Source organism: Podarcis melisellensis (genome assembly GCF_964234715.1).
Source record: "Podarcis melisellensis genome assembly, chromosome: 3".
In the NCBI taxonomy this organism is placed as follows: domain Eukaryota; kingdom Metazoa; phylum Chordata; class Lepidosauria; order Squamata; family Lacertidae; genus Podarcis; species Podarcis melisellensis.
In genome coordinates, this window is record NC_138530.1 from 71,058,831 (window position 1) to 71,071,340 (window position 12,510).

The window sequence follows — 12,510 nt, forward strand, 5'->3', positions numbered from 1 at the left end:
TCCAAACAGTACCATTTAACACAAACGACTCACACTTCATTTACATTCCCATGATACACTAAATGAACAATATAAAAATGGAACTTCATCTCCAGGTCCACAAAAGACACACTCTGAAGAGAGTTATGACAAAGTTCCCTCTGTCCTAACTAACATCTGGGGTCATGTGCTGCTCTAGTAATAAAACAAATACCTCTTCGTATATTTGGCCATGTCCCATGGAATATATACAATTGCATGTTCAGGAGGTAGAAACTGATTGAGGTAGGTCACAGCAGCAACGAGCTCTTCACTCAATATCCTTTCATGTTTCCGTTTTTCACGTTCCTTCAAAAGGGAAAAATTAACTGATCATGGTAGTACATACACAAAGTAATGTTAACTCTGAACAAAAAAGAGAACACAAATATTGCAAATGATACAGCAGGGTAGGATTTATTTCTGCCCCCACAAAGTGTAGGCAGCCTTTTCTGGGGATCATCACAGATGTAAGATAATGAAGAGAATCACTGTCTCAAGCCTCCTTAAATTGACAGGAAAATCTGTTCATTTCACTCAATTAAAAAGGCAAGGTCCTGGGATCTTGTGAGCACATGTAACAATGCAAAAAAAGAAGAGTCACTATTGTTTAGCATATGTTATTATTTTATAGAGTATGCATCTGCCATTCATCATGAGATCCCAAGACATGCTTAAAATACAGTATTAAAAACAGTTGGAACAGATTGCAATCAAAATAAATGGGTGGTCCTAAAATATATGTATCAAGTGTCAAAGGTCAAGGTGAATAGGTGTGTATTTAGGATACAATGGAAAGTATTTAATGAAGGTGCCAGGTGTACCTCTGTATTGAGGGCCTAGGTTGAATGGGCTAGGAAGAAATGATCTCCTTAATACTCATTAAGTATTAAGCTACTCTTTTTCTTCAGTGACTTCAAGTGATAATGTTGCCATGAGAAATAGAAGTCCAAGTAGTATAAGAAATGTCAGCCACACTTTGGGAAAATCCTGAGTTCTGACAAATGTATGGGCCTATTAGACATGCAAAGTTATTACAACTTCTCATGTGCTCCTCACCCACTCACAGGGTGGAAACATTATTCCGTGGCAAGAAGCGTGTATGAAAATAGCAATCTCACCTATTTAAACCTCATTATCCTGGGCTTTCCATCTGAAACAAGTGTAATGAGCTGGACTTTCATTCCATATCCTAACCCCAAACCCAAATGGCATTTGCAAATATATGGATTTTGAGCAGAGTTTATGGAAAACAAACTGTAAAAATAGCACACAACTAATGTCACATCCTGGGCAGTCCTATGCATGTCGACTCAGAAGCCCCTTGTAAGCCTGTATACCAGCCAAGTCTGCTGTATATAACCACAAACTAAAGGATTATCCTTTCCTCAGTTTAGATCTTCTACCTTGGCTGTGAATCTTGGAAGACCTGCTCCCTGGCTTGAAGGCCTTGTTCCACCAGGCCTGGGAGGACAGGGTGCCTGACTGACTCCAGCTATGAAAGCCGAGCTGCTGAACAGGCTCTTGGGCAGTGGTATTGTTTAATCAAGCCTTGGCTTAGCTCAGCACGGCATAGGAACACAAAGGACCTTGGAAGACAAAGTGACTGTGAACTTTTCTCCAGAAACCTGCCCAATTATTTAGGTCCTGGTAAGCCATAGCTTGGCTTACAGTGCCACGTGAACCAGGCCAATGGAAGTAAGTGTCTAATATGTGACTAATATGTAGGTTTATATTGTCTTTTAGTTCCCTCCTGAAATGATCTAGTATCATAAAAATACAATGTGTCTATGATGGCAATGCTTTCAATGTTTATAATGGCAATGCTTTTGAGAAAAAACAAGCTGAAGAAAGACTAGAACTGGCATGGAGACTAGCTCCTTTCCACATTCAGAGAGACCAGCCTGAGTCTGTAGAAAGCAAGGGAAAATAATAAATAATTTTGTGAGGTGGAATTTCAAAAGTTAAAGCATAGTCATAATATTTTTTCAGACAGATTTTTTTTCAAGTCCTATTAAATATAGTCCTCTAGATAACTGGGACCAAGGAGAAAGCCTGACTGTCCCTTCCAAACTAAAAGGCTAATGAAGCGTTTTGTAGAGGTGCCAGAAGCAGAACAGCAGTCCTCAGACCTTTTAACCTGGTGCTGAGGGTGGCACATCCTATTAGACAACCATAACGTTTTGGGAAGTGAGCTGTCTTCTCTTACCTTCTATGTCCCTCAGTGGGTGAGTAAATGGCCTCTGTAACCACCCAAGGATGAAACTACTAGTGCAAACTGATGCCTGAGCAACATAAATTTATTTTAAGGCCAAGAGCTATATTGCAAATTTCCATTAAATAATTGCTGGCGACACACAGAAGGGACTTCTTACCTATTGCAATACTCTGTGATTGGGATTGGCTAAGTGGTGCAGAGAGTTGTTTGGCCAGAGAACAGGAGACTGAAATAAGTATCTCCAGGAACTGCTCTACATTCAAATTAAATTATAAAATGTCTGTGGGGCAGGAAAAAGTGTATTGTTTTGAGACTGGGGATATTTATAAATTGTTTGAGATTCTTCTTGGCAGGTCTGTGCCCAGTAGCCCTAGTGCAACAGCCTCCACTGCATGCCCAGCTGCTTTCCATTCTCACAGTCATTGTATTCAACCCATGGTTAAAACATTTCTCCACACAAATTTTAGAGGAAGAATGTTTTATGAAACAATTCAATAAATTAAACTTATCCATACTTGGACTTATAAAAGAAAGAAAGGAAAGAAAAAAATTATATTTGAATATACAACTATTGTTTAGTAATTCAAACTTGCAGTGCTTCTGATATAAAAATATACTGAAGTACTAACTTAGTGTGATTTTCAAGAGGCTGGTCTTTATCATAAATCCTCTTCACCAGTCCAAGACTAGATAATATTTATAATTAGTAACACTTTTGAATAGGTTTTTTAATTTCTTTTTTGTCCTTACTTCACCATTGTTGCACATTTCATGAAATGCCAGTTTCAATTGTATAAATCCAGTGACTAAAACGTAAACACATCCCCCCAATTCAAAATGGCCTTTAAGAAGCCAAGCACGAGGCCGTTGTAAACAACATTAGACATAACAGGGAACAAAATCATTGTGGCTCTTGTATTTTTAGATTGAGTTTAGAACTATACTGTGTATCCAGGCTCACATGACTCTGCCATGTGAATCATTCACAGGGCTTCTGTAGTGTGGCTGCAAATGTGTCTCCCTGTGGGTGCTTGATGCTAGGATGTTAACATTAATGCTCTCTTACCACTTGTGTGTAGGGGGAAGGGGAAATAGTATCCTGTTCATGTGAGGAAGCATTGAATTAACTGCTAATCAACCAGAGAGGCTTTCTAATTCAAGTATTTGGAAGTTCTCTTCAGATCAATGAGGTTTTTTTAAAAAATGCATTTGTTTGTTTAATGCGATGTGGAAAGGAAAAATAATTAGGGATATACTTTTCAGCATTTTCATGTAATCATGACTTCCACTGTAGACATTTTAACAAGTATCGTATTCAAAAATGTAGAGCAAGCTTTTAATTATGCACCTAAAACATATGTTACAAAATGCTGTCAGTGTAAACCTTTCTTCTTTTTTTGTACCTTTAAAAAAACATTCCTAGTATTATTTGCAGAATGTTTTCAAAGGTGATATATTTGTGTCATCATCCCAAGTTGTTTGCAAATGGTGTCCTTTTTCTGACAGAAGGCTGTTTGATCTAGCAGCATCTTCTGTCAGTGGCACAGGGATCAAGGTGATTTTTGGGGAAAAAAATGTCCCTCTCATCCTGACAACAAATGCATGCATAGGGCAGTCAACTTTCTGCCCCTAATAAGCCCATGCAAGACACTAAGGCACACAAAGTCTATATAGTCAACTCAGTTTGCACTTAATGGGCAAAGGCTGGTCTATGTTTACCTTTTGGGATACTCTTCTTCTCCATTTATTATTGTTATTGTTTTGACCATCATGGTCATATTAGCCCAAGGGAGTAAATAACAATAATATACACTGATACAATAGTGAAGGGCAGCATCTGGCTTAATCAAGCCATGGCATTATTCAGCAGGCCTTTCGCTCAAAGCTTTTCAATAGGGCTGCACCATTCAGTCCGTTATAAATAGCACACACTATTTATCACATCTTTTCTATGACTAGTAGGTCATAATACAAGAACTGCAGAGGCAAAAACTAATGTATGAAAGTTCAGGTACTGGAATAATTATAATAATTTAAATGATGTGCCATTTAAAATATGCCTAACAAAATATGAGTCAAGTCACCCTTTTCCAAGGATAGACTTGAAACATAGAAAATTTTACTGCTCTTGTTCTTTGTATACAACAGACAAAGATTTGCCACAATTTTGGATGTACTAGGTAGGACTAGATGTCTGGATGCCTTTTTTAAAAAAAATATAGCAAATGCTTAACATATTTAACATACTAAGGCAGAATGACCAGAACCAGTAGGAAAGTATAAATGAGACAAGGGAATTGTCTAAACAGAAAAGTGGATTTTTCTTCCTTAGGTGTCATTTGCTTTCAAGAATATAAAGTACCAAAGAAAGTGTCTGCTTTCCAAAAGACTTAATGCTGAGTTAGCATACCCACAAGCAAGCACCAGGACTTATAAAGAGAATTTGTATTAATATTTTGATGATAGCTTGAAAACTTCTTCCATCTGTTGCTTCCCTATTTTCTAGCTGTTTTCATCATTATAATGTATCTTTTGGTCACATCTGCCACTTTCCCCCATCTCTTTCAGTTTCTAAAGAGCTATGATAAGAAACACCTGGCTTGGGTCCACGTTCTCCTCTACAAGCTGGGCACAGCAATTTAAAGAGAACACATATGAATCATCAGCTCTTGTCCCTACAGCCTTTTGCTTCCACCCTAATGCTCTGAGCATGCCATGTGCGTGTAATCTGCCCGTGACTGCACTGCCTAGAAAATATGTCTATCTAGGCAGCCAATCAATGATGCACTAAGTAACGATGCACAGATGCTATGCACTCAGTGATTCTACTGACCATCCCATGAAGGATTTTGGAGTGTGGCAGAAACATTGCTGCCAGTGGCTGACACTGATCAGAGAGTCGCCTTACATCTTTTCCAGTTTTATCCTCTCAAGATGAAAAGTTCCTGCCGATAACCAGCTTAGTCACTCTTTATGGCACCCCTCCTTCTTCAGATGCAGGGAAGGAAAACTAGAATAACTGGTTTGGAATTTTTCAACTGCTTCTTGAAATGCTACAGAGTTTCAAACTTCTGTAAAGGTATCCTGAAATATTTTTACCCAGAATGTTACAGAAGTTCCTAAGATTTAGCTCCTTCTAGAGCACCACAGTCTTGGCAACTAGAGAAACATTTTAATAGTTGCCCTTTTTCCTACATCAGTCTTTACAACTTACTATGTTTGAACTTAAGCACTAAAAACTTGGTTGTTAAAAATTGCTTACCTCTATACACATTAAATTTCCTTTTGGCTGTGCCCTGTTCTGTTTAGAAGCCTCATGTAGAACCTCACATATATCTGTTTAACTTAGATTTACAATATATTGAAATAATGGTACTATTATTTTTCTCCCAGGAGGATCCACAAATAGAAGCTGACAGAGATGGAGAAAGAGGGATTTTGAAAGACTCTTATGGGACTTGCATATACTGTTAGGCAAATGCATTTTGGAGTGTTGAATTGGCTGTTGACAGCGGTTCTGAAAGAGCCCTGGAACAATGCAAGTGAAAACAAATGAACTATTTTGGTAGCCTGGTTTATTTTATTCCCAAGACACAGCTCCTTCAGTCCAATTTATGTTCTACACAGATCAAAAGGATATTTTGTAAATTAAGACATCTGAAAGCAGTCCTTTTAGGGAAGTTTTTAATGTTTGATGTTTTGTCGTGTTTTTAATATTCTGTTGGGAACCACCCAGAGTGGCTGGGGAAACCCAGGCAGACAGATGGGGTATAAATAATAAATGATGATGATGATGATGATGGTGATGAAAATGAAAATGCAAAATGTATTATATGCTTTAGATTACTGTTGGGAAGAGCAAAAAAATTAGAATATTTTTATTCCCTAATGCCTAAAAATGCTACACACATCATGAATGGGAGTGGATTAGGAATCCAATTTTACTTTTAAGACTTGGTTTGGTCTTCAAGGAACAGTGCAGTGAATCATGCAAGCTTCCTCAGAGTACAATTCTCCCTCACATCAGCACTCACTAAGTTATGTCTATGCATCATTTGCTGAAGGCTGTCAAACACTGCAGATGGTCTGTAGATAGTGAACATATGGCACCTGCAGACATTTAGATTTTTGGAAGAGGAGAGGAGGTTGGTTTCACAAGGATGGGGGATCTGTACCATCTGTTTGCAAACAGGATAAAGATATCCAGGAACTGTGCTACATAAATGCTAGGACACAGGTGGTCTAAACCACTGAGCCTCTTAGGCTTGCCAATCGGAAGGTCAGCGGTTCAAATCCGCACACGGAGTGAGCTCCCATTGTTCTGTCCCAGCTTCTGCCAACCTAGCAGTTTGAAAGCATACCAGTGCAAGTAAATAAATAGGTACCACTGCAGCGGGAAAGTAAATGGTGTTTCAGTGCGCTCTGGCACTTGTCACAGTCCTCTGTGCACCAGTAGCGGTTTAGTCATGTTGGCCACATGATCTGGAAAGCTGTCTGTGGACAAACGCGGGTTCTCTTGGCCTGAAGCGAGAAGAGTGTTGCACCCCATAGTCGCCTTTCACTGGACTTAACCATCCAGGGGCCCTTTACTTTTTTATCTTACGTAAATTCTCCAAGCACTTTTCATACCAAAGGGCATAGCTGAAACCTACAAAAGGGCACAAAAGTCTCTATTTCATGTGACAGTTCAACAGATTATCCCACTGCATTTTAAGCACTTCAGTGGGAAGAACTGGCTCACTGGTAAGTTATAAGGAAAGGGCACTTGCTGACACCTCAAAAGTGGCCTAAAGCCTACTTGCGCCCTATAAATGAGCTTCAGAAGCTTGGAGGATCCTTTGTAGCTGCTTTTCATGGGGACTAGGAGAAGAGATAGGGAGAAAATCAGCCTTCTTTCTAAACCAACAGAAGGCAGTGGAATCTTCAGTAAATGTAGCTTGGATCCAGATGCCTTTTCTTGAGAATGTTCAAGAAATTAGAATACATAAAGCAATGTTCTTAACAGTATAATAATAAAAGCAGTAAAATATAATTATCTGCAAATTAAAATCAGAGGTGGAAGCTGCATTGTTCCCAGATATATTTTTCATGAAGTCTGTTAACTTCAAAAGCTTGCCTATCACTGTACACACAAACTTATCATTAAACCTACTTTGCATCTTAAGTGCTAAACACTGCTCTTCTAAGAGCCAACATCTTGATTTCAATAGTCTCTCTCTGAGAAATGAACACAAGGAAATGAATATATGAAAAGTTCATTAGCTTAATGAATAAATGAATAAATTAAGATAAAACCGTGGCTTACCTTTACAAGATTCAAAATTATGATAGGGGAGCCAAACCTCTGGAGCATCTGATCAAAATGAAGAGCAGCTGCACGTGCATAGGGGTCAGCCTGATCCACTAGAAAAAGGAACTACTATTATTAGGTGGATTGTGATTAAAGTATTTTGTTATTAGGAATTGCACCACTAAATGTGCCAAGTTTTAGCAGTCTCCAAAAATATTCAGGCTGGCATAGGGGTGGGAGCGCTTGACTACAGTGTCAAGCACATACTATGAAGTTTTAGCAAGCTTAATAAACTTGTAAATAAATTACAACGTAGGGAGAAAGGAACATTTTTTGGTTTATTTCAGACTGCTGAAATTCTTTGCCTGCTAGCCTTTTGTTAAATATATATTTATTCCTGACCTGTGACTGTTAAGAGACAGCCAAAAAAGAAAAAATAATAATCTGAAACTCCCATTTAAAATTATAAAATAGAAATGAAAACTAGCAAGGCACAAGGTAAGGAAATGTTGGGCAAATAATTCCAAAGGGAGGGTACAATTGTGGTTCTACAATCCTTGTAATTTTATTGCCAGGCTGCAAACTGGGGGCAGCTGTGTGTAGGGGGAACTGGGCAAAACCCTATGCAAAACTGCCTTCAGTTGAAAAATCAGACCTAGTTTAGGGACTGAATAGTGGAGCCCAAACAGGTCCAAGGAATAGATCTTGGAATAGATGTCTGATCAAGCTAGACATTAAAAGAGATACCTAGTTAACACCCTATGTCCCGTTACTTTCTTTTCACCTACAATTGCTATGCATGTGCGCAAAAAAAAAATAACTCCTTGTCTTGTCTGTGACTTGGAAGGACAACATTTATATTCCCAGCATCCAATGGAATGGATTAATGAGAGCTAGTGATTTGACAGTAGGCATCTGTACAAGTTCTAAGATAACATATTGTATACACACATGTAATTGGTGGCTTAGGCATCATTGTTGAAATATCCTGAGACCAATAGAGAGGGACAGAACCCCGCACTTGGACATAAGATGAATAGCTTCCAGCAGAAAATGACATCACTGAAGCATCATAGAGTATTTGTTCAGTTTCTACTTCGTTAGCTACATCTCCCTGTACCAAAAAAAAAGCCATGACATCACATTTTCAGCTGCATCCTCGTAAGTGACATTCATACCACCCATTCATCAGACTAATCATAGTTAAAGCAGTGCTGAACAAATGCACTTGTTCTTAATCCAACTTTAATGTTTTTAACTCCAGACCTAAACAAATTTGTTGGGAAGAACGCCCTATTAATTTTAGTTTTGCTTTCTTCTACAAAAACATTTTCAGGTTGAACAGCCTAAATCCATAGCTGCGTCAAACCAGAGACCCATGAGTGTACTAGAACTGCCTGGTATAAGCCTAAGGAATTTAATTACTGAAATATGCTTTATCTTGTCCCAGATGTTTTGTTCCCTTACCTATATAGGTAAGCAGCGTCTCTAGGCAACAAAAAGAACTAAGGACAGACAATTCTGAATAATCCCCTAGACCTTGATGTTCAAATGGAATCCAATCATCATCTGAAACGTCCACTTGAGAATAAGGATCCTGGGTATACGCTGGCTTGTAAGTCTATTTCAGGAATGGGAAACAATTTTCATCTGAAGGCCATGTTCCCTTAGGGCTACTTGCCAATGGTAGTTGCACCGATAGGCATAAGTAAGCATGTTCCTATGTGAACATGCACAGTGTGATTAGAAAATTGTAGCATACCTGTAATTGCACAACAAAGCCTAGAAAAGATATATGGTAAATTAGATCACTGAATTCAAGGACACTCACTAATGCCCAAGGGTTTCCAGTATTTTACATTAAAAAAATTAAGTATTTTACATTAAAAAAATTAAATACACCACATGAATTTTTAACTATAAATGTCATCCTCAAAAATACCAAGATTTACAAGTTTTAGATTTGCTTGTATCGTTGCCCAAATGAGGCAAAATACACGTGCTACAAAGCCAAAGGATTTAAGGTCTTATTCTCTATATAGAAATAACATGTCTTCATGAAACTCTCACAGTTAAAAAACAGATAATGATCTATTTTACCTCACAGTTTGCTCCTCTCTTCAGAAACCGTGTTCCAGCAAATTTACTTGATCTTCTAGCTATCAGGGTGACGTACACTGGACGACCATAAATGAGCAGCTCTTGGAAGCCAAGTTAAGGGTTACAGATGTTTATATTATTTCTCTAGCTTATTTCTCTTGAATTTTCCCTTAATCCTGGCATATACATGAATACACCTAATCTCAGTGCCTTTTTGTAACTTGTTTTAAAGCAGATGAAGTGTACCTTCTATTTTTTTAATATATAGTCATCTGCAGGGCTTCCATTTCAAACAACAATACTGTATTGATAACAAAAGCAAAAGAAATGGTTATTAACTATTTTGGATTACTTTATCTGGACAAAGAGTTATTTCAAGCAGATATGAGAACTCTCAAACATTCAGCAGCCTTGAGACTGTGGGACTAGAATATCAGCTTACCACTTTTGCCACAGACTTGTAATCCCATGCATCTTCTCAAACAAGAAATGTGGGTTTTTGCAATAAAATTGAAAGATAAAAAAAGCAAATCCCCTTTCAATGCTCTTTCATAAATGTCCTTAATGAACGTACAGGGTAGCCATGGCTACTTCACAAAAACTATTTATGCTAAGGCTGGATGACCTTCTAAAAGCAATGCTGAATGAAAGCATATTATTTCCAGAATGTTTTATATATATTGAACTAAAAAAGAATCTAAGAACCAAATTCTAAACATATAGTTATGCAACAATTCAATTTCAGATATTACAATGAGCATCAGGCTTCAGTATTACAAATAATAGTCCTTGATAATCATGTGGGTGTAGGGGGGAGCTTTGGAAGACACATGCCCTGTGCTCACATGCAACGTGATTTATGTTTAGAAATATCTGGAGTTTTCAATCTTAAACATATGGAGCTACAAGTAAAGGCTACTATAAATGGAAATAATATTTTACACAGGATATTTTTAGTTGCTACTCAAAAATAACAAATAAAGTGTCATTTGCTTCAGTGTATATTCTATTTGATCCTTCTGTTGCACCTTTTGGAGCTGTTTTCAACTAATGTATTTTTATAGTAATTCTACTCTTTTGTGTTTCCAACTATCTGCCCCTAAATTAGTCTGTTCAATTATCCTATTGAGACCTGACTTCACAGTGGAGCTAGTTAAAGACATGGTCACTGTGATAGGTAAATTAAGCTATTATCAAGCCCTTATTTCTTCACTGGCAATACTAGCCCATGCACGATTTCTCGTAACATGCATGCTTGGAATAAGAATTTTCCTTCATTGTGTTTCATTATCTATGCAGCAGATGAAAACTGAAAACTCATGTCCCCTTTTCATAGCAATTAGATCCAAGAAAGATCCTTTAAAAAAGAACTAGGCAATTAATTTGTGAATGGGTTTAATCAGCATGTCCGAAGACACTGAACAACAACTATATTGTATGTTACCATAATTCATTTCTCTTTCTACAATTTCAATTTGCTGTTACTATAGTAAACATAAATCACCAACAGTAGGAGGATACTTGACTGTCCACAAAATCCATGAATAATATACAACAACCAGTCTCGATGAACCGTGGTTTTGACTATGTCAAGCAGTTTACCATTCCACACATATTTCCTATAAGGTTCACTGCAAATTCCAAACACACCTGAAAAATAATTGAAACCAAAACAGTAAGTATGTGTGCTCAATGTGGATTTTAACTAAACTGATTGTTCCCAACTCAAATCAATTATATACGTATTTAGGCAATAATCTATTTTTATCTATCTTAAACAGTGAACAGAGATCTTTTTCATAATCACTGATTTTGAATGCTCTCACCAAATCTTTGGTTTGGTGTAGCGGGGCTCTACTTTGGTCATATACAGTGGTACCTCAGGTTAAGAACATAATTCGTTCTGGAGGTCTGTTCTTAACCTGAAACTGTTCTTAACCTGAAGCACCACTTTAGCTAATGGGGCCTCCTGCTGCTGTTGCGCCGCCACTGCATGATTTCAGTTCTCATCCTGAAGCAAAGTTCTTAACCCGAGGTAATATTTCTGGGTTAGCAGAGGCTGTAACCTGAAGCTTATGTAACCCGAGGTACCACTGTACTACAACTACAGTCTATGTCTTGTAAAGGTGAAATGGGAGCAGGAGCTCAAGCCACTCTCAGGAAACAAAGTTCCCCAATACTATTATTAATTTTATTATTTATTCAATTTACATATCTCCCTTTATCCAAAGATCCCAGGGCGATGTATTAAGAGGCATTTAGGAAAGCCAGATTTCCTTCAAACATTATAGAATGAGAGTCATTATACTGTATATACTTCTCCCCCACCCCAAAAATGGTAGGAGTTTTACAAACTGCCCACATGAGTGATACTTCATCTAATTATTATTAAGGATTCTATAAGATTGCAGGATAGCCGACATGAGTGCGTCTCATGCTCACTCCCTTCACGATGAGATGGGAGCTATGACAAAAAACCAACACCCTACTCATGCACTCTCAAATTTTAACTGTGGAGGGGTTGTAGGGGTATACCTGCTGGCCCTGGCCCCTCCACCTCCACCTTCTCATATTGACTGGAAACATGAAGGGAAATTGAACTTGCATTTGAGCAAACATGATTGCAATCTTCCTTGCAAAATGGTACCTAGAGAAGAATTGTAACCATTTTTGGCCATATGCACTGATAATTTCCCTTTAATCCTTCCCACTCAACATGCAAAGGTTGCAGGTGGAGGCCTGTACAGGCAGCCCCTCCACAGATACAATTTAAGAATGTCTAAACAGGACCCAAATTCTCCACATTTTTCCTCCAGTAACTTATCCCTCTCTTTTCCTATAACTGAAATTTTTAAAACAAATTTAATCTTCATTGCTGATCCCA

General features: G+C 37.9%; 1 protein-coding gene across 2 annotated transcripts in view; it reads right to left on the reverse strand.

Moving 5' to 3' along the window:
- FIG4 (FIG4 phosphoinositide 5-phosphatase) overlaps positions 1-12,510 on the reverse strand; it is a 60,364-nt gene that overhangs the window by 26,908 nt on the left and 20,946 nt on the right. For both annotated transcript variants that reach the window (XM_081905513.1, XM_081905512.1), the window contains exons 7-11: positions 11,148-11,276; positions 9,627-9,727; positions 8,478-8,640; positions 7,542-7,639; positions 194-327 (exon numbers count right to left, since the gene is read on the reverse strand). In XM_081905513.1, the coding sequence (XP_081761639.1) occupies positions 194-327; positions 7,542-7,639; positions 8,478-8,640; positions 9,627-9,727; positions 11,148-11,276 (625 nt within the window). The remainder of the gene's footprint in view (positions 1-193; positions 328-7,541; positions 7,640-8,477; positions 8,641-9,626; positions 9,728-11,147; positions 11,277-12,510) is intronic.